This window comes from Rhinatrema bivittatum, chromosome 13, assembly GCF_901001135.1.
Source record: "Rhinatrema bivittatum chromosome 13, aRhiBiv1.1, whole genome shotgun sequence".
In the NCBI taxonomy this organism is placed as follows: domain Eukaryota; kingdom Metazoa; phylum Chordata; class Amphibia; order Gymnophiona; family Rhinatrematidae; genus Rhinatrema; species Rhinatrema bivittatum.
Window position 1 is genome coordinate 50,659,876 of NC_042627.1, and position 23,725 is coordinate 50,683,600.

The window sequence follows — 23,725 nt, forward strand, 5'->3', positions numbered from 1 at the left end:
TTTTTGCACATATGTACATATACCCAACTCATTGGATTTTTTTTATGTCCATATTGGCCGCAAGTGGGACCCAGTCTACTACCACACAACAAAACACGTTTAATATCACTTACGGCCAGATAATTAGCAGGTGTAAAAATACTGAACAAGTGGCAAATGTTCACGTGTATCTTTTAAACAGTAACTTACACATGTAAGTGTTGGCCCCTGCCCGGGAATGCCCCAGGACCACCCCTTTTTGTACACGCCTATGTGCGCGATATGGAAAGTGAAAATACACGCATATTTTTACTTTTACAAAATACGGAATATGAGAGTATATGCTACTCACCACACATATATGCTAACTCTTACACATGTTAATGTTTTGAAAATTCACCCCTTGGCTATAATAATTCTTGACTTAAACAGTTCATGCCTTTATCTTTGTTATAATTTCTTAATTGCACCTAAGAAGAATAAAACTAGGCAATTTACAAAAAATTACATTCATAATAAAACATTCCAAACATAAAAACAATAAAATCACTAATTTATATAGAAGAATGTTATAATCAAATACGCTTCCCAATATATATAACTTTTCATAAAGCATTCTCTTAGCACCTTATTTTGTCTATTCACATCTAGTATTAACAATGGAAAAATATAGAGATTATATAACAAAATTATACACTACTTTTCTCCCAAGTACCATACTATAAACCACTCCTCAGTGTTTACTAATATTGTTTGCACAAATATAAGGTGACCCCCTAATGTTTACACTTATTCTGGAAATTAAGTTGATGGATTAATTTGTCAATTAATGTGTAAACATTAGGGGGGTCACCTTTATATTGGAAAAAACTGGCTTAAAGACCTATGAAGTCAGTCAATAAAGAGTCTGGAAAGGACAGTAAAAACCCCCTACAGTGGCTGTTTCACCATGAAGTACAGCAGTACTAGAATAATAGAACTTACACCGAAGTTTGTAGCAGCAAAACGATCTGAGGCAGATACATTCGTTGAAGCTGTTGTATGAGCATAAAATGCATTTATGTTGGCCAACAAGGTACTCATAACGGCTGGGACGCCAGGGCACATGTATTTTGATGACAGACATGAAAAATGCCTACAATGCAAACAAGATTAAACACTATTTAAAAATGGGCTAATATCATCAACACATTAGAGAGCAAAAAGATCCTTAGAGGCTCATTTAGAAAGTGCTAACGTTGGCACCAACATCTCCTACTCAGCTTTATAGTCCCTTTCCCTTCCAAAGAGGGGTCCCTCTGTGCTTGTCCCATGTTTTGAATTCTAATAAAGTTCTCATCTCCACCACCTCCACAGGAGGCTGTTCCATGCCTCTACTTTGTTAGATTACTCCGAAGTTTACCCTCTTTCACACTCAGCCCATGACTCCTCACTCCAAAGCCTTCTTTCCATTAAAGGAGACCTGCCTCCTATTTCCATTTCTCTCCTTTCTTCCAGGGTATGTTTAGATCCTTATGTCTATCCCCATATGCTTTATGAAGAAGAGAGTGGACCATTTTTGTAGCTGCCCTCTGGACAGACTCTAATCAGTTTATATCCTGGTGAAAGTGCAATCTCCAGAATTATACATATTTTACATAATACTCTAAATGAGATCTCACCAAAGAATTAAACAGAGGTAATATCACCTCCATTTTCCTGCTGGCTAGACCTCTCCTTATGCACTCAAGCATCTTTTTAGTTATTACCTACACCATGTCCACCTGATTGGTCACCTTAAGATCTCATTCTTGTTTTTATTTACACAGAAATCATCCCCTATACTCTACTTGTCTCTTGGTTTTGCAACCCAAATGGTCCCTTTAAATTAAATCCCCACACCCCCAAATAACTTAAATAACCTGCGGGTCCAGCGGCGGTCCGGAACGGCAGCGGTCCGGAACGGGCTCCTGCTCCTGCATCTTGTCGTCTTCGGCCGGCGCCATTTTCCAAAATGGCGCCGAAAAATGGCGGCGGCCATAGACGAAAAAGATTGGACGGCAGGAGGTCCTTCCGGACCCCCGCTGGACTTTTGGCAAGTCTCGTGGGGGTCAGGAGGCCCCCCACAAGCTGGCCAAAAGTTCCTGGAGGTCCAGCGGGGGTCAGGGAGCGATTTCCCGCCGCGAATCGTTTTCGTACGGAAAATGGCGCCGGCAGGAGATCGACTGCAGGAGGTCGTTCAGCGAGGCGCCGGAACCCTCGCTGAACGACCTCCTGCAGTCGATCTCCTGCCGGCGCCATTTTCCGTACGAAAACGATTCGCGGCGGGAAATCGCTCCCTGACCCCCGCTGGACCTCCAGGAACTTTTGGCCAGCTTGTGGGGGGCCTCCTGACCCCCAGGGGGGGGGGGGGGGGGGGGGGGGGGGGGGGGGGGGGGGGGGGGGGGGGGGGGGGGGGGGGGGGGGGGGGGGGGGGGTCCCAAGGGGTCCGGAAGGACCTCCTGCCGTCCAATCTTTTCGTCTATGGCCGCCGCCATTTTTCGGCGCCATTTTGGAAAATGGCGCCGGCCGAAGACGACAAGATTCAGGAGCAGGAGCCCGTTCCGGACCGCTGCCGTTCCGGACCGCCGCTGGACCCGCAGGTTATTTAAGTTATTTGGGGGGGTTCGGGAGGGTGGGGGATTTAATTTAAAGGGTCGGGGGTGGGTTTTAGGGGGTTTTAGTGTGCCGGCTCACGATTCTAACTATTTATAACGATAAATCGTTAGAATCTGTATTGTATTGTGTTCCATAACGGTTTAAGACGATATTAAAATTATCGGACGATAATTTTAATCGTCCTAAAACGATTCACATCCCTAGTTAACCATGCATTTTTTAACATTAAATCCTAGCAGCCAGACTCAAGACCATTCCTTAAACTTCGCTAGACCCCCATGTTTTCCATACCTTCCAGAATCAAAACCCTTTAGTGGATTTTGGTATTAACCGCAAAAAAAAGCAAACCTTTCCTACCAACTCTTCTGAAATATCGCTAACAAAATGTTGAATAGAATTGAAATGAGAACCGATTCCCTGTGGCAGACCACTGATAACTCCCTCTTTCCTTGGAGTGAACTCAGTTTACCATTAACCTTTGTCACTTCCCACTCAACCAGTTATACATGCAAAGAAGCATTTTTGCCTTTTGTGCTGAAAATAGTGCTGCCTTTTTAAGTGAAGACTGATAGCACATAAAATTCCAAAGGTAAGAAAGTGAATTTCGAGAGAAAGGTTGTTTTGAACTCTACATTTAGCGCTACTGAATATAGCAGGGACATGCAAATTCAGTCACAATGTCTTAAACAAGTCCCTTCAATTTATCAAAATCTGTTTTTCAAAATTCAAGGTTTGCTGTAGAAAACTGTCCATCTTGAGACAGATTTTGTAGATTTCCTATCTGGTTAGAGCCTGGTGGGGGAAGAGCTATTTTTCTACTGATTTGATCTCTAATCTGCAGGGCTCAGGCAGTCACTATTTATAGGGTTTGGTTCCAGACCCAGCTCATTTTAAGCACTGCACAAATTGCTGTGCCATATCCTTATAAATAGGCTGCACACTAAATTTAGCATTTGGGTAAATAGCAGTGATGCGGCTGGCACAGTCAGTGCTGGAATTTCTAAATGAGGCTCCAAGTCTTTGTGTATAGTCTCTATTATTACAGTCAGACAGAGTAATTAAGAACAATAGCTTTACAGAGTGACAAAGTCAAAACTCAGGACGTTCAGAATTAATTACAAGTCAGATTCATACTTACAGTGTTATTTCGGTTTTCCTAGTCTATTGTGGCAGGCTTTTATCAGATTTAGCTAGAAGAACAATGCTATGCTAATGATTTAATACTGTTCTACGATACATTTGAAGAGAATTAGAGATGTGACAGATTTTGAAGAAACAGCTCCATGACTAAGGACCTGATTCACCAAGGCTTTTCTCCTTTGTTTTGTCTATGGGGAAAAAAGCTTAAGGCAGAGCTTCCCCCCAAAGCTGTTGTGGTGACCCCCCACAGTCAGTCGAGTTTCAGGATATCCACAATGAATATGCATGAGATAAATTTGTATGCACTGGAGCTCAGTATATGCAAATTTACCTCATGTGCATTATGTAACCACCTGGCTGTGGGTCAACAAGACAGGTTTTGGAAACCCTGGCTTAGGGGTTGATATGAAGCTACAGGGTAGTCAAGGAGTCCTGGGTAATTTTACTCTAATCTTTATCCAAATATTCAGCCACTACTAACAGACAGCGGCCAGGTTGGATTTAAGGTTTGGGTGCCCATAGGCAAAGGTAGAGCATGGGGAGGAGGAGGAGAGGAGAATGTCTCCCACAAATTACTGGAGGGGCTATGGGTCACTCTCCCCTCCCCCACCATTCGTTCCCAATCAAGAGAAAGATAACACTGCCCAGCTTGATGCCCCCTCTCTCCCTCTTCCCTGCTCAGCAGTATCCCTATTTCCCCCTGCCCAGCATTTCTGTTTCTTCTCCCACCTTCTGAACAGCTCCCAATGACCTCTTACTCAGCAACTTGTCCCCTTTCCGCTCTCTGCGCCATCTGCCCAATATTCCTTTCTTTCTTCCCAACCTTTCCACCCAGAAGCATCCCGAAACCTCTATTCCTCTTTTCCCTGCCCAGTGGCATCCACAAATCTCCATTCCCCCCCTCCCCACCAAGTAGCATTCCCACATCTCCATTCCTTCTGCCACCATTGCCAGCACTGTGCAGATCAGAGCCAGAAATTCAGAGGTGCTTCTTCCCTCCCTCCCCCTTACCAGTGGCAGCTCTGTTCACCAGTGGCTAGCAGGGCTGTGAAAGCTTTGGGGTTTAGGTAACCCAACCTGTAGACAGATGACAATGGCGACAGCCCAGTGGAAGATGCCAGTGGGACCAAGAAGACAGGCTAGGCAGCAACAGAAGCCACAAGACTAGCGATAGCGTCAAAATCAGAGGTGAAGGCTACATGCAGGCAGGCAGAGCTCCACTTGGCTTATGTCTCTTGCCTCCCCCATTCTTCACCTGCTGTTGCGCTGGAAACCCAACAAGTGCTCGTAAAGCAACTCAACAATTGCCTAGCCCATAAAGATATAATCATTGGCCCAAGATATATATTTAAAAAAAAAAATTCTATGCACGTAAAATTCAAAAAAGAGAAATCACTTATCTTGTATGATTAACACTTGGAAATTCACGTTGACTGCCTGTGTTCATTCCTGGCCCATTGCAACACCCTACATGGTCCGCGTTTCAAAAGTAAGACTCCATCCTCAGGGGCTGTTGATAAATGCTGTAAAAGGGCAGCAAAGATCGATGACATCTTGAAACATTTGCAATAATCCATAGTCTTGGTTCAGTGGCTTCTCTCCATAGAGCTGGTTCAGCAGCTGTTCCTAAAGCCACTGAACCAAGACTATGGATTATTGCAAATGTTTCAAGATGTCATCGATCTTTGCTGCCCTTTTACAGTATTTGTCAACAGCCCCTGAGGATGGAAGTCTTACTTTTGAAACGCGGACCATGTAGGGCGTTTCAATGGGCCAGGAATGAACACAGGCGGTCAGCGTGAATTTTACGTGCATAGAAAAATGTTTTTTTGAAAAAATATATATCTAGGGCCAACGATTATACATTTCTGGGCTAGGCAACTGTTGCGTTGCTTTACGAGCTAAAGTGATGCCTAAACGCAAAGATATGACGGTCCTTAATGATTTAAAGCCATTTTTTGAGTGCACTGCCAACTGAATAATATTTTGAAAGTTTGTTGTTATTTAAAGAATTAATAGTGGATTTTTATATGAAATTATGGGTCATCTTTATGTGGATGGCATCCAGCTTTTAATGCCACTAGGGTAGGATATGAATTAAGGCAGTCTGTGTTCTCAATGCCTGACGAATGTGGCTAGTTGACAATAACTTGAAGTTAAACATTGGAAAAATGGATGCACTGTCCTTATTTGGAAAATGGGAACTCCCCCTGCTTCCGTTGTCAGAAATAAAAATCAATGGGACAATCTGCACTCCCTCTGAAAAAGCCAGAATTACTAGATTCCTCCTTGGACCAGCTGCCCTGTGTGTTGAACGGAAGCTGCAGATGCTGACAGGTCTCAGCTCATAATTAAATCAAAGGGACCTCAATACAGCTGTCCCCTCGTAAATCTCAGTCAGACTCTGAAGGTCCTTTTTAATGGGTTTGCCTGGAAAGTTAAGGAAGTTACAGTTTGTGACAAAAAAAAAATCATACCGGGAGAAAGCAACACCAATGCTGAAGCTTTTACAGTGGCCCACTGCTAACAGCTCACAAACCATTTAAAATGTTGACACTGGAGTTCTGGGCTGCAGGTAGTGGAAAACTGGAGAATCCTTCCGATAACAAAAATGCAGTGCAGACCAATAGGGCAGGGTCAAATTTTGATGGAATAAATTAGGTTTTAGTTCTGAGGTTCCCAAAGCTGTCCTGGGGGCAATGTCCAGCTGGTGTAAAGTCTGCAAATACTTTTTACGCACATACTCTACACAGTAACTTTCAAAGCAAAAGTACACGTGCACTTTTGCTTTGAAAATTATCCTGGGAAAACTGCCCACCCACATTTACACCTACTAATATGTGTGGGTAGTTTCCCTGGCAGAATTTACAAACAGACAGGTCCATATTCAAAGCCATTTAGACGGATAACTCACAAATTTTCTGTCTAAATGGCCACTTTTGCTATATGCAGCTTATCTGGCTAGATTTTAGCCGGATAAGTGACTAAGGCTTTTCTCCCATTCTGTGTAAATGGGAAAATACCTTGATGAATCAGGCCCTAAGTTAGCCGAATAACTTTAGACCTCAGAGTAAGTCTAAAGTTATCTGGCCTTGTGTGGCTGGATAACTTCCCACTTAACTGGATATCTTAAAAAAGAAAATAATTCGGTTAAGTAGTGCTGATCTTCCTTCCAAAAAAAGAGAAAAAGACATAGCAGTAAAGGGGCCTGTGAGCTGATTTCTTCCCTTTCTCCCACCAAATTTCATAGAAGGACCTGTTGGGCCATGCACCTCCCACCCAAACACATTCCCTCCTAAATTTTTAAATCATTCTAGGGTCTGCAGATCAGGACCACCCAATCCCTCCTTCCTCTCTTCTCATAAATAATGCAAATTCATATCCCAGCACAGATCCTCCCCCCAAACCACAAACCACCCATCCATCATCCCAAAGTCATGGGCTCGCCAATCCCCCTCACTGCCCAGATCCTCTCCCATCTCTCCCCCCCCCCCCCCCCCATCACCACTGAAAAACACCCCCGCTGGGAGTGCGGTACTGTACTTACCTATCTTGGCACTTCCAGCCCAGCTTTTGACAGAAACTGCTCTGAAGCGTAAGTTATCCATAGTTTACGCTTCAGCAGTGTTCAATATGCAGTATCACAGATGCAAATTTATCACGTTACCAGATACTAAACACACTAACATCTGGGCTGCAATGAATATAATTATACTTTAGCTGATAAGCTTTCCTTAAACTTAAGTGTAAAATAATGTGCCAAATGAGCCAGGCAACATTCAAAAGATATTTAAAAACTGGGAAACAGATGAAGCCAGGGTAGACGTACAGATTCAGTGAGGATGAATTTGCTGGGTGCAACAACAGGGCTGGTGTTCTGGGTTTCAGTCACCTGACATGGCAGCCGCTCCGCCCTGATCCCAGGAGAACGGAGGAGGGATTGCAGGGCAAGTCAGGTGCTGCAGCAGACCCAGTGGCAGCTTCTTCTGCCATTCTACAGTGCAATGGAGGGTGGCCCAAGGAGGGAGGGTGGCATCTAAGCTACCCTGAGGCAAGTCCCAGGGACTCGCTACTGAGCGAGTCCCTGGGGCTTGCCTCAGGGTAGCTTAGATGACAACCTGTGTAATTTTATCAAAAGAGTGGGATTCTTGCTTGTTGTTAAAGTAAATGCTGCAGCTATTTATCCCATTTCTGTTGAATCAGAGGTATCAGCGACTGATTACAGGGGTGGGGGTAGATTTGGGAGGTGGCATGGGGGAGGCATAAAGGACGAATGATGACTGGGTGGTAGACAGTGTTATGCTGTTTATTAATAAGGCTTGAAAAACTTCAGCAGCGAGCAGTACGTTTTTTATTGCTATTTTGAACCTTTCACCGCTTTAAAGGGATAAGATCAGTATTGGTTCACACAAAATACATTTTTATTTTCTTAAATTAAAAAGGAGAATAACCTGTAAATAGCATTCAGTAACTTTCTGAAGTCCATGGCTTTAAGCCATGACAGCGTTTATAAATTTAAAAAAAAAAAAAAAAAAAAGCAAACCTGGGAATCATCTCAAATGTTCTTAGAATTTTATTTAATTTCCCCCAAGCCTCATTTGTGCCTGATGCCAAAACCATGGACATGTGTACTATCATCATTTCTATGCCTCAAATGCTTTGACATGAATACATTACTTGCTACAGGACATTTCACATGGGATGCGGAAGGTTGATTTGCATGGATGAGGAGAATACTGCACTGTCATTGTGCTCCCATTTCAAACTAGCAAAGTCCATTTATTTAAAGCACGTCATCTACAACAATTCCTGCGTATTAAAGAGATGTGTCCAACAATGAGCTACCAGTAAAATTTTAAAAACAGAATTATTATAAGACACATGCACACTAATTACAGAAAATTATATTATCTATGAGTACACAACAGCATTTAAAAAGCCCATTTTATAATGCACATTATCCACATCAATAATGAGGCAAAAAGCACACAGAAGAGGACCAATGCACCATATGATGTAGATCTCCCAATACAGTGCTGAAAGTTTAGGTTTGCCAGTAACCCTTGGTTAATCTATGGTTATGCTCTTGTTTATCCCTAAGGTCAATGTTAGCTGATGATGGTTTGTCAGCAAAACCTGAGGGGTAGCTAAATATTATCAACATAAATATATTTGACATTCCAACGGCATGTGTTTAAAACTTAACTGGGGGAATGCTAACTCATGGCCGTTACCTCTCATTCACTAAGCAAAAATGCCATTATACAAAGCATTGCCCAGAAAGTAGTCAGGAGTCGTGATCTGTTAAAGGCTATGGTGATTTCACAATTGGGCGGTCACCTCATTGCCTGCAGAAGGTACTGAACGAAAGCTTTTTGCGTGCCAGATGAGCTTGCAGCACACTATTTGTGGAGCTGCGAGTTGTCTCTCTGTACTGGGAGCTAAACAAGGAAGCGGATGCGACAGAAAAGCGGGGAAGACACGAGAACTCAGACATATTGGCTCTCCATTAAGAGCCTGATGGAAAGCGTAAAGGAGGAGCATAAACAGAAGAATAGATAAATCAACACACACTGGAGCCTGAAGAGGGATGAACGCTTAATTTGAGGTTGTAACTGAGGCCAAAACAGAGGGCAGTTTTCAAAGTGATTTACCCATGGAAAACAGCCCGTCTCCAAATTGCCCTCTTCTGCCTGGCGCAGAGCCTGTGCAGGGTTCCACAACACGTGTGCTTTCAGTCGGGTTAAGAAGAGGCATTTGCGGGGAAACAGAGAGCATTCATGGGATTTTCAAAAGTCCATGTGCTATTGCCACACCCTCTCCCTGTCAGCTGCCCATACAAATAGCAGGTACACAGCACAGGGTCACTTATCACGCATGTTTTATCCTACCTAATTCTCAAAGGGAGATTACCAAAGTAGATTCTCTATGAAAATTAGATCCAAGGTACTAAACATTTTCCTCACAGACAGAAAATGAGAAAAACCAGTTAGTACAACAGACCCATAATGCATTATCTAATCATTTTTTTTTGCTTTTTTTTTGGAAGTTTTGATATTCTATAGTGACAGAACTTGCATTTATTATGGGCAATTTATTTATTTATTTATTTATTTATCTATTTATTTATTTATTATTAATGGTTCACAGTCAAGCAGTGGAATTGATTGCGAGAGAATATGGTCAAGGAAACTAGCATAGCTGATCTTTAAAAGGGTTTGGACAAGTTCCTGGAAGAAAAGGCCATAAATAGTTACTAATCAGGTGACTCAGGGAGGGCCAGCACTTGCCATAAAGAGGGAGCGGCACGAAACTGGAGCTACCTTTGGAGTTGGCCACTAACGGAGACAGGATGCTTAGCTTGATAGACTCTGGCCTAACCCAGCATGGCGCTTACGTACCAGTGACTAAGACTGGATACCACTGCCATCAGGTCTTTATTTAAATGATCTGTAATTTGACCTTCAGACAGACACCAAATCTTAGAGCCATGCACTACTGTAAGGAATGCACTGAGACATAAATTGTACGCCTCTGGACTAGATAACGTGGAGACACTAAGCAAAAGAAAAACCCGAATCAGCTCCTCACAGCTTTTGTTTCCTGTAAGCATGGTACTCGTGAACATTTTGATGCGCCAGTCATTACACGCTATGGGGGTAATTTTCAAAAGGAGTTACATGCGTAAATGTAGCTACTATTGTAGCAATTTTCAAAAGCCATTTACTCAAGTAAAGTGCACTTATGTGAGTAAATCCTATAGACAAGTCAATGGCATATTTTGTAGCAATTTTCAAAACCCACTTACTCAAGTAAAGTGAATTTACTCCAGTAAACCTGGTTTTTACTCGAGTAAATGCTTTTGAAAATCAGGCCCTATCTCTTTAAAGATTTCAACTTATGTTCACATTTGGCATACTCATCTTAGAAAAAAAAAGATGAGATCAATTTATCTGGCTAACTTTCGAAGGTCAGCTGGCTGAAAGCCAAGATTTTAAAATTTTCTCCCACCAAGTGGATAGATTTTGTGCGCGCACTGGAGGCGGGGCTGAATTTTATCCAGTGTGCGTAAGTATTGAGCACTGTCCAGGTAATGCTGAACGTGTACGTGGGGTCGGAAAAATATGCATCCCAATGTTATCTGGGTAAAGTTATGCACATAACATTATCCAGATATTTTCAGCAGCAGACTTATCCCAGTAAGTCCTGCAGAATATCTAGACAAGGTTACACACATAAATTTATCGGCTCTCTGAATGTTGACCTCAATATTTTACAAAGGAGATCTGATTGCACGCGATACAAAATATATTAAAAAAAAAAAAAACAAAAAACCTACAGGCACAGGCAGACAATCTTTTTACTAAAGCAGCCACAAACATAACAAAAGGACATCTTAAGGGATAACAGAACTCACACACTTTAAAAGGTTTTGTTTTCTTTTTTTACTCAAAGGTGGTAAAATTCTAGAACATTTTGACAGCAGTTGTAGTTATAGCTACAACACAATTTATTCTAAAGGAAACTGGATAAGCTTTTAGAGGTAAAATATGTTGGTGCATATGATGATATAACTACATTTTGGGGAAAAGAGCTAATCCTATAACTCTGAGCCAATCACCACTATATTAAGCGTTGGGAAGGAAATTATTTTAATTGCAGAACTGACTACAGATGCATGCAGATGATGTCAAGAAAGCTGTTAAGCAATTAGAAAAAGGCTGAATGGAACTGATCTTTGATCTTCTTTCACCCTAACCAGCTATGTAACATTTACAGAAACAATGTGGCTTACAAATTCAAATTAACTGCAGTGGAAAATTATACATCCACAGCCATAACACTAATATGCTAAATATAGATGAAACACATTTGCTACCTTGCAATTCACTAATTTCAGCAAACCACTGATAAATCTATCATAATACAGCATTCATAATTAAAGTTGTGTTATGCATACATGTCAATAAAGAGAGATGTTGAATTGCCTTCATTAATAGCATATCACATTGTCATCCCTTGCCACCCCACTCCCCATTTTCCTTGTTTATAATCCTCCCACCCCAAACAGCTTACCGGTGCGATACCAGGAACTCTCACTGGCCTTAATGGCTGGAGGGATGTTTCCTCTGAGATTATTTATTTTATTTACATATACTTATAAACCATCCTTCCGAGACATTCGGGGCAGTTAAAGTATTTCATACATAATAAAAATATAACAGATCATAAAATAAGATGCAATAAAATAAAATACAAAATAAAAACACAACAATCTTACAGTGAAACTCTTACCTGAAAACAAAATAAATCACAATGGAAATGCTTAGTTTATCTCAAAAGCTTTTTTTTTTGAACAACCAAGTTTCTAACTCACGCTTGAAAGTTTTGAATTCTACTTTAAGGCTTAACTTTTCAGGCCTTGTGTTCCATAATAATTATAGAACCAGCTATGGAATTAGCTCTTTCGCGAACTTCAGATAAATGATCAGAATTAAGTGCTGGAATATTTAATAAACCTTTATGTAAAGACCTCAACATTCTTTGTGGAATATACAAATGCAAGACCATTCTGTTACGAGCGCGATCTCCGTTGGCCGTCACACTCCGAGGCATGGAGGCGTGGTCATCGCTAAACAGGGTTGTGAGCCCTTGGGCCACGGCATTGCCCAGGGAGGAGCCCCAAGCCAAACCATGGGGAGGTGAACTGGTGCGAGCATGGGTACATGGCAAGACATGACAGGCGCAAGGACTTAGGATACGAGGTCTGACCCTCAACTGGACCTGCACACCCCGGACAACCAACAACGCAATGTTGATTGATGAACAGTCCTCCGACCGTTCCAAGCCCTTTCGGACCTGCCGCTGAGTACGGCAATGGGCAGCAGGCCGTAAACGAGGACGAGGGCAGACGGAGTCCTTGGAACATAGAAGACTTGAGACTATGACCGATGCGAAGACATTGCAGACGAGGGACTGATGCGAAGACATCACAGACGAGGGACTAATGCGACGGCATCATGGACCAGGGTCGATGCGACGGCATCACGGACGAAGACATCATAAGCAAGGACTTGATGCAGCAGCATCCCAAACAAGACGAGGAACTAGGAGGGTAGACATTGGCACTGTCTCTCAGGGTGCCCTACACAACCCACCTTCACGGGTGGACCCAATGGGCTGGTCGCAGACCACCCTGTCCCATTGCGCGCCCTACACAGCCCGAAGAGACTGGTCACGGACCACGCTGGGAGCGGGACAAGCGCAGGGAAGAATCCAGCCGAGGCAGAGCTTCGACGACGGAGCCAGATGTCATCCGGAGCTCCACAAAGGCTGGCAGGTCATGAAGCTCAGGAGCGCAGGGACATCGGTCCACTGCCGGCATCTCCCAAGACAAAGAAACGTCACCTGGAGATCCTACGGCCAGCAGAACAGAAGGCTCAAGAGCACAGGGACAAGACAACCGGAAAGGCTGGAACATCAGGAAAACTGAGACATGAGGAAGCCTGGACGAGGGACCTCTGGAACATGAAGACATGGAACATCAGGTACCGGGAACTTGAAGACATCCAGAGACAGGAGAGGTCAGGAACCTGAATACTCTGAAGACCAGGACAATGAACATCTGGAACATGGAGACAGCTGAAGACACGGACATCCGGACTTGAGCAACACCAGGACTGGGAACAATGAACACGAAGACACTGAACACGAAGCCATCAAACAAAGGAGACCATGGAAGACTTGGATCGACAAAGGAACACAGATGACTGTGAGACTCAATCCGAAGGCAACATAATTAGGTATCCCCTAATTATGGTCACCATACCAAGTCCTACCTTCAGGTCTCTGCAACTGGACAACAATCTTTGAGTTCTAAAAATTAATCTTATTTATATTTTCCTCTGCAACTGGACTACAATTTCTAAGTTCAAAATTCATTTTATCTTATTATTTATATTTGGCATGGTTAATATGTCACTATATCCAAGTTAAATATTTAAATTATACAGTTTATATTACATAATTTTATTAATTACAAGTAAAACTATTCTATATTATTTATTATCATTATGTTAAATTGTCATCCAGTTATAATGTTCCATATGTACCACTGTTCTATGTAAAGCCCCCTTATCTCTGTTGGGCAGTTTATCGTTATATGTAAACCGGAGTGATTTATAGTCTCTATAAGAACCTCGGTATATAAAAATTAAAAAATAAATAAATAAATAAAGAGACTGAAGAAGAATCCCTTTTATAGGGCTGGAGCAGGAAGTTATCATGAGGTGGAGCCAGCTACACTTCCTGTGGCTGGCCCTTTAAAAGCTGTGAAGAGGCGTGCGCCGGCGCCTAAAGGAAGGCTGAAGCAAGAAGCAGGACCACAGACAGCGGCACTCTCCTGCACTCGCCGTAGAGACTGAGGAAACTGGCAGGCAGGGTTCACAACGGCCTCCTGCCATCCGGCGAGGACCCCTAACACGACGACGCAGCTCCCTGCTGCATAGGCTTACCTGGGGCAGCTCCAGGCCATGAAGAGGAGGCGGACAGGCAGGGCCTCCAAGCCACGGGTCACGATGTCGATGGCGGTCCTGCCGCGAGGGACCCGGCGTGGGCATCGGTGGAGACGGTTGATCAGCGGGGCCAGTCCTGCCGAGCAGGGCAGGAACTGCTGCGGCCTCCGGGCCGCATGAAATAGGGTCGGGGCGCCCGACTGCGCCAGCAACATCAGGTGGGTGCAGAGGCCTGCTTGCGGAGAGTAGCTCTGCGAGCAGGAATCATAACAGTACCCCCTCCTTAAAGACCCCCTCCTCAAGCCTCATGTCAACAGCTGGAGGAGACAAGGTATCAGTCCAAACTGACAGGGGGTAAGCGAGGGTCCAAGAACAGACATTGGAAGATTCTTGGCATGAAGGGTATTGAAGATCCAAACATGGCTTACACAAGACATTGAAGATATAGACAAACGAGGCATGAGATTGCAGGATAGCAGGCTTACATCTCACGTTCTGATGACAAGGAGGCAAATTCAAGGCTAGGCATCCACAACAGAAGGCATAGCAGAGTATTAAATGGTATTGAAGACCAGCTGTTGGATCACAGTGGTAACAAGAAACAAATCTCAGACTGGATTCTATTACTGTAAAGGTGAAACTCATGAGACTACGTAGACAGCTTACTAGCTGGCTTGAAGGGTCATGATGTCAGGAGGACTCAAATAGAAGTCCAATGCACAGAGTTCAGAAGCTGGAGAGCCCTTCTAGAGGCAACTTGCCAAAAGAAGATGGTAAATTCAATACTGAAGGAAGACTCTCAGCGAAGGTTGTAACCAGGATACCACAGGATCTTCACCATTGGAAGCTCGGGATCCCCCCAGGAGGAGCCCTTGAGGAACCGAGCCGCTTGGGCTTACGAGTAGACATCCGGAAACTCATGTGTGATGAGAGTTGCAGAGAACCTGAGTTGAGCAGGAAGTCAGAACTGGAGAAACCGATGTAATCTTCACCATTGGAGACCCGAGATCCCCCCGGGAGGAGCCCTTGAGGACCTGAGCTGCTTGGACTTAGGTGAATTCTGCGGAAGGCGGAAGTCCAAAGCTGAATAGTGGAGACTAAGAAGCTCAGGATGATGGTCAGTAGGCGCCACTATAGTACTGAAGCAAGGGACTGTTTGCTGATAATAATTGCTTTGCTGACGTGAAGACGTAGTCCCCTTAAGCTGGAACAAGGGGCGTGCCAGGCAATAGGTGTCGCTGTGGAACTAAGTAAAACTGTTAGTCAAGGAACACACTCCTTTAGGACGGAGTCAAGAAGCCCCATTGAGATGGAAGGAGCTTCATGAAGCTAGACTTGAGATTGGTAATGGATTCCGATGGATGCGAGGAATCCCCACAGGCAGATGGTCAAAGGTAGGCACTGGTGAGCAACTGGCAGCAGTGAGTCACTGATGGCAGAACAGATAACAAGAACTCAGGAATTCCAATCCTGCTTGAAGATTTGAGATGCTGCGTATTTGAAGAACTCATGGAGGCAAGCTCAAGGTACAGGATAGCTCACGATGGTGATCCCAAATTGAATCCATCTGCATAAAATGGAAGCTGGACCAAACTATGGATTCTAGGAGGTTCGCAGGAAGGTGGCATCTGCGGAAACCCAACAAGGGACTTATAGCTGGGAACTCCCTTGTAGAGATGATGAGAGACTTCTGGTTGAAGATGGCTCCTAAGGCAAGCACTAGGATAACACAAGCAGGAGCAAAGGATGAAGATGCATCTAGGGTGCAGGTGCCTCCTGCTGGTCGTAAGGATCCTCGGCATGGACCGTAGAGAAGCATCAGTCTGAAGAAACTCCAGAGCCAGCACTAAACTAGTGCAGGCAAGGGCTGGATAAACTGCAAAGATGTAACAACAGGTCATGGGTGCAGGTGCCTCCCGCTGGACAGGAACAACCAAGACCTGGGATGGTGTAACAGTACATGTCAAAGACAGGGACATCTAAAGCATGAGGATTCTTGAAGCAGAGGATGCTGGTCACTGGATGTGGAACCTGGGTGCAGGCGCCTCCTGCAGGTCAAACGGAACCAGGGCTCTGGGCCACATCCAAGTGGGAGGAACGGAGACGATGGTCACTGGAACCATGGCAGGCAACTGATGCCAGATGAGGAGTTTCCAGGACGAGTGCATGCAGAGATAGTCTGGCTGCAGGTGCCTCCTGCAGGTCATGGGAACCAGACTGTTAAGGCAAACATTAAATGTCCACAAACTAGGAGCAAAAATTTCTTCGGGCAAGAGCAGACTGAGGAAGCTCCAGAGGCTGAAGAAAAACTTTCCAGGCAAAAATCAAGACAAAGTCCAAAGAAAAACTGGGGCCCATCAGGCAAAGCTCACTGGGCTCATGGCCTTCAGATTCTGTTACGAGTGAGACCTCCGTCGGCCGTCACCCTCTGAGGCACGGAGGCGCGGTCGTCGCTAAGCAGGGTTGTGAGCCCTTGGGCCAAGGCAAGGCCCAGGGAGGAGCCCCAAGCCAAACCATGGGGAGGTGAGCTGGTGCGAGCATGGGTACATGGCAAGACATGACAGGCGCAAGGAAACGAGGTCTGACCCTCAACTGGACCTGCACACCCCGGACAACCAACAACGCAATGTTGATTGATGAACAGTCCTCTGACCGTTCCAAGCCCTTTCGGCCCTGCCGCTGGGTACGGCAATGGGCGGCAGGCCGGAAACGAGGACGAGGGCAGATGGAGTCCTTGGAACATAGAAGACTTGAGACTATGACCGATGTGAAGACATCGCAGGTGAGGGACTGATGCAAAGACATCACAAGCGAGGGACTGATGCGACGGCATCACGGACCAGGGTCGATACAAAGACATCACTGACAAGGGACTGATGCGACAGCATCATGGACCAGGGTCGATGAGAAGACACCACTGACAAAGGACTGATGCGATGGCATCACGGACCAGGGTCAATGCGAAGACATCACTGATGAGAGACTGATGCGACGGCACCACAGACCAGGGTCAATGCGACGGCATCACGGACAAAGACATCATAAGCAAGGTCTTGATGCAGCGGCATCCCAAACAAGACGAGGAACTGGGAGGGTAGACATTGGCACTGTTTCTCAGGGTGCCCTACACAACCCACCTTCACGGGCGGACCCAATCGGCTGGTCGCGGACCACCTTGTCCCACTGCGCGCCCTACACAGCCCGAGGAGGCTGGTCACGGACCACGCTGGGAGTGGGACAAGCGCAGGGAAGAATCCAGCTGAGGCAGAACTTCGACGACGGAGCCAGATGTCATCCGGAACTCCACAAAGGCTGGCAGGTCATGAAGCTCAGGAGCACAGGGACATTGGTCCACTGCCGGCATCTCTGAAGACGGAGAAGCGTTACCTGGAGATCCTATGGCCAGCAGAACAGAAGACTCAAAAGCACAGGGACAAGACAACCGGAAAGGCTGGAACATCCTCACAAATCTGCTTCACTTTTTTGAAGGAGTTAATAAACATGTGGATAAAGGTGAACCGGTAGATATAGTATACTTGGATTTTCAGAAGGCGTTTGACAAAGTTCCTCATGAGAGGCTTCTAGGAAAAGTAAAAAGTCATGGGATAGGTGGCGATGTCCTTTCGTGGATTGCAAACTGGCTAAAAGACAGGAAACAGAGAGTAGGATTAAATGGGCAATTTTCTCAGTGGAAGGGAGTGGACAGTGGAGTGCCTCAGGGATCTGTATTGGGACCACTACTGTTCAATATATTTATAAATGATCTGGAAAGAAATACGACGAGTGAAATAATCAAATTTGCAGATGACACAAAATTGTTCAGAGTAGTTAAATTACAAGCAGATTGTGATAAATTGCAGGAAGACCTTGTGAGACTGGAAAATTGGGCATCCAAATGGCAGATGAAATTTCCTATTGATCTTTTATTTATTTATTTATTTATTTAATTTTATATACCGGCAACCGTTTGCACATCGTGCCGGTTCACAAGTAACTTACAACAGAAAGTATATAGGCATAGCCTTTACAGAGAACGGTGTATAACGTAAAACGCAGTAACAGAACAAATAACTAAGTAACTGGGGAGGGATGAGGGGGGGGGGGGGTCGATACAAAGGGGGGGCAGGGGGAGGGTGCAAACAGATACATGGGGATAAAATGTGAATAGGGATTCGAGGAAGAAATATGTACAATGGTTATATACAGAAGTTGTACACTGGATATATATACAGATGTTGTACACTGGTTATATACAGGAGATGTAGGAAACTTTAGAGGGGGAGGGGGTTGGGTGTAGGTTCTGAAAGGGGGGTGTTGGAGAGGAATGATGGTTGGGCTAGCGTGTTAGTTGGTGAAGATGATGAAGAATGGGGGTATGCTTGGAGGAAAAGCCAGGTTTTGAGTTTCTTCTTGAAAGTAGGTGTGGAGGTTTCGGTACGTAGATTAAGAGGCATAGAGTTCCAGAGGGAGGGGCCTGCAAGGGAAAGGGCTCTATTGGTGGTGGAGATGAGTCTAGTGGATCTTATGGAGGGAGGGATAAGGGTTCCACGGAGGGAAGCACGGGTGGGTCTTGTGGAGGTACGAGGGAGGAAGGGTGGGTTTAGCCAGTTGCAGTGTTCATTAGTAATACTTTTGTGGATGAGGGTGAGGGTCTTGTAAATAATTCGTGAGTGAATGGGAAGCCAGTGGAGATCAATGAGGGTGGGAGTGATGTGGTCTTTCTTATTGACATTGGTGAGGATGCGTGCAGTAGCGTTTTGGAGGAGTTGTAGAGGTTTGATGTGGCTAGAAGGGAGTCCAAGTAGGAGAGCGTTACAGTAATCAATTTTTGAGAAAATTATGGATTGAGTAGTACCGTGCGGAAATCGGAGAAGTAGAGAAGGGGTTTGAGTTTTTTGAGGGTTTGAAGTTTGAAATAGCAGCTGCTAAGGATAGATTTGATGTATGGTTTGAATGTTAGTTGGTTATCAAGTATAACACCCAGGTTTCTTGTGTCGGAGAGAAAGTTGGGGGAATGGAGAGTGGAGAGAGTGGGTGCGGCTGCATGTCTAGAGGAGACGAGGAGGAGTTCAGTTTTTTGCGGATTGAGGGCTAGGTGCATGTCAGTGAGGAGCTGGTTTATGGAGGCGAGAATGGTGTTCCAGTTTTGGAGTGCAGTGAGAACAGAGTTTTTGAAAGGGATGAGGATTTGCACATCATCCGCATAGATGAAGTGTGTGATACCAAGGTTGGAGAGGAGGTTTGTGAGGGGGAGCATGTAAATGTTAAATAAGGTGGAAGAGAGGGAGGATCCTTGGGGAACGCCACAGTCGAGATTAACAGGGAGGGATGTAAAGTTGTCGGTGAGGACTGTGTAGGTACGGTTTTGGAGGAAGGACCTTATCCAAGAAAGAGCAGTACCTGAAATTCCTATGCTGATGAGAGTGTTGATGAGGATGTTGTGATTTACGGTATCGAAAGCAGCGGAAATATCTAGCATGGCAATGAGGTAGGAGTTACCGGCATCCATTCCTTTGATGATTGTGTCTGTAAGGGAAAGGAGTAGGGATTCCGTACTGAGGTGTTTACGGAAGCCGTATTGTGTGGGTAGGAGAATGTTGGATTCTTCTAGGTAGTCAGAGAGACGGGAGTTTACTAGTTTCTCAATGACTTTGGAGAGGAAAGGGAGATTGGAGATAGGACGGAGGTGAGATAGATTGGAGGGATCAAGGGAGGGTTTTTTTAGGATAGGTTTGACCACAGCTTGTTTCAGGGAGTTAGGGACCAGGCCGTGTTCCAGGGAGCAGTTCACGATTTTGGAGAGTGTGGTGGCTATTGTTTTAGGAATAGCGAGAAGGAGTTTAGTTGGGATGGTTTCCGAGGGGTGGGAGGAAGGTCTCATCTTTTTTAAGATGTTTTCTATTTCTAGAGTTGAGGAGGGTTCAAACGAAGCGAGGATGGTGGGTGTATGTGGGGTGGGAGGGGTTATGCTGTTGGTGTTAGTGTTCTTGGTATTAGGGGTGAACTTGGCAGTGATGTTGGATATTTTGTTCTTAAAGAAGAGGGCAATTTCATTGCATCGGTTCTGTGTGGAGGGGATTTGGGGTGTAGACGTGTTAGGTTTGGTGAGATTTGAGACTAGGGTAAATAGAGCCTTTGGGTTGAATTGGAGGTGGTGAATTTTCTTAGCATAATATTCTTTTTTGGTTGTTTGAATGGCATTTCTATATGTGTGCATGAGTTGGTAATAGATGGTTTTTGTGGCGCAGCGTTTGACACGGTCAACCACGCCATCCTCCTAAACCAGCTGTCGTCCATAGGAATCAGCGGCACTGTCCTATCCTGGTTCAAAACCTTCCTCAACAACAGAGGCTACAAAGTTAGACTCCAAAACAAGGAATCTTCAAGATTTGACGCCGTCATAGGAGTCCCGCAAGGTTCTTCATTATCTCCGACTCTTTTCAATATTTACCTTCTTCCTCTCTGCCAACTTCTCACCGACCTCAATCTAAAGTATTTCCTATACGCAGATGATATTCAAATCATCATCCCCATCAAAGACACATACTCTAAAACTCTTGACTTCTGGGAATCATGCCACCTGAAAATCAAACAACTACTCAACAGCCTTCACCTCATCTTAAACTCCTCCAAGACAGAAATCCTACTCATCTCTCCTGAGAACAATAGCTCTAACTCTTCTCTTCCTACCAACCTACCTACCTCACAAGTTAGAGACTTAGGAGTGATAATAGACAACCGGCTAAACTTCAAAGCACATATCAACAAAACAACCAAAGACTGTTTCTATAAACTCCATGTCCTGAAAAGGATAAGACCTCTCTTCCATGCTCAAGACTTCAGAACGATCATCCAAGCAGTCATCTTCTCAAAATTAGACTATTGCAATTCCCTATTGCTAGGTCTGCCCTCATCCTATTCCAAACCATTACAGATGGTTCAAAATTCAGCAGCCCGACTACTAACAGGCGCAAAAAAGAGAGACCACATAACTCCCATCCTGAAAGAGCTACATTGGCTACCCGTATACTTCCGTATCATGTATAAAGCCATGTGTGTCATCTTCAAAACTATACATCAACGCATCTCCCTCGATCTTCAAATCCCCCTCCAAGCATACAATTCGACAAGACCTACCAGAGAAGTTTACAGAGGCGCCCTCCAAGTTCCTCCCACGAAAACGACCAGACACATTACCCTCAGAGATCGGGCCACCTCCACAGCTGGCCCTTCTCTATGGAATTCCATTCCTACAGATCTCAGACTAGAACCATGCCTCCTAACTTTTAGGAAAGGACTTAAGACTTGGTTATTCAAGCAAGCTTTCCCAGACACAATCTAATGACACAATCCAAGGACTCAATCCAAGGACTCCCCAAAACATTCAACCATTAACAATACCATTTGTACATAGTATTTAATTAATTTAATTTGTATTTTGTCTAACCAGTTATTCTTTCCTATCTCTTCCTTCTTCTCCAAGTTCTGTGACCCTTGTTAATTGTAACTGTTTCCTTCGATCACCACAGTTTTAGTTTGATGTATTTAATGCACCCCGTTTCATGTAAACCAGCAAGATATGTCCTCATGATTGCCGGTATATAAAAACCTTAAATAAATAAAATAAATAAATAAAATGTGGATAAGTGCAAGGTGATGCATATAGGGAAAAATAACCCATGCTATAATTACACAATGTTGGGTTCCATATTAGGTGCTACAACCCAAGAAAGAGATCTAGGTGTCATAGTGGACAACACATTGAAATCGTCGGTGCAGTGTGCTGCGGCAGTCAAAAAAGCAAACAGAATGTTGGGAATTATTAGAAAAGGAATGATGAATAAAACGGAAAATGTCATAATGCCTCTGTATCGCTCCATGGTGAGACCGCACCTTGAATACTGTGTACAATTCTGGTCGCCGCATCTCAAAAAAGATATAATTGCGATGGAGAAGGTACAGAGAAGGGCTACCAAAATGATAAAGGGAATGGAACAACTTCCCTATGAGGAAAGACTAAAGAGGTTAGGACTTTTCTGCTTGGAGAAGAGACGACTGAGGGGGGATATGATAGAGGTGTTTAAAATCATGAGAGGTCTAGAACGGGTAGATGTGAATCGGTTATTTACTCTTTCGGATAGTAGAAAGACTAGGGGGCACTCCATGAAGTTAGCATGGGGCACATTTAAAACTAATTGGAGAAAGTTCTTTTTTACTCAATGCACAATTAAACTCTGGAATTTGTTGCCAGAGAATGTGGTTCGTGCAGTTAGTATAGCTGTGTTTAAAAAAGGATTGGATAAGTTCTTGGAGGAGAAGTCCATTACCTGCTATTAAGTTCACTTAGAGAATAGCCACTGCCATTAGCAATGGTTACATGGAATAGACTTAGTTTTTGGGTACTTGCCAGGTTCTTGTGGCCTGGATTGGCCACTGTTGGAAACAGGATGCTGGGCTTGATGGACCCTTGGTCTGACCCAGTATGGCATTTTCTTATCCAGAGGTCCCTCTTCCAGGCTGAGACATGAGGAAGCCTAAACGAAGGACCTCTGGAACATGAAGACATGGAACATCAGGTACCGGGAACTTGAAGACATCCAGAGACAAGAGAGGTCAGGAACCGGAAGACGCTGAAGACCAGGACAATGAACATCTGTAACATGGAGACAGCTGAAGACACGGACATCCGGACTTGAGCAACACCAGGACTGGGAACAAGGAACACAAAGACACTGAACACAAAATCATCAAAGCAAGGAGACCATGGAAGACCTGGATCGACGAAGGAACACAGACAACTGTGAGACTCAATCCGAAGGCAACGAGAGACTGACGAAGAATCCCTTTTATAGGGCTGGAGCAGGAAGTCATCATGAGGTGGAGCCAGCAACACTTCCTGTGGCTAGCCCTTTAAAAGCTGTGAAGAGGCATGCGCTGGCGCCTAAAGGAAGGCTGAAGCAAGAAGCAGGACCACGGACAGTGGCGCTCTCCTGCACTCACCGCGGAGACTGAGGAAACCGGCAGGCAGGGTTCAGGACAGCCTCCTGCCATCCAATGAGGACCCCTAACACGATGACGCGGCTCCCTGCCATGTAGGCTGACCTGGGGCGACTCCAGGCCGCGAAGAGGAGGCGGACAGGCAGGGCCTCCAAGCCGTGGGTCACGGCAGCGGCACAGGCTGCAGCAAGATGGCGTCGATGGCGGTCCTGCCGCGAGGGACCCGGCGTGGGCGTCGGTGGAGACGGCTGCTCGGCGGGCCAGTCCTGCCGAGCAGGGCAGGAACCGCTGCGGCCTCTGGGCCACATGAAACTGGGTCGGGGCGCCCAACTGCGCCAGCAACATCAAGTAGGTGCAGAGGCCTGCCCGCGGAGAGTAGCTCCGCGGGCAGGAATCATAACACATTCCAGTCCAATTTTTTTCATGATTATTGATAATTTTATGAATTAATGTATTTT

General features: G+C 44.9%; 1 protein-coding gene across 1 annotated transcript in view; it reads right to left on the minus strand.

The window, feature by feature from the left end:
- Nucleotides 1–23,725, minus strand: part of UNC13C (unc-13 homolog C) — a 688,103-nt gene that overhangs the window by 292,671 nt on the left and 371,707 nt on the right. Inside the window, exon 13 of the mRNA XM_029574856.1 lies at nt 960–1,114. Coding sequence (XP_029430716.1) covers nt 960–1,114 — 155 coding nt within the window. The remainder of the gene's footprint in view (nt 1–959; nt 1,115–23,725) is intronic.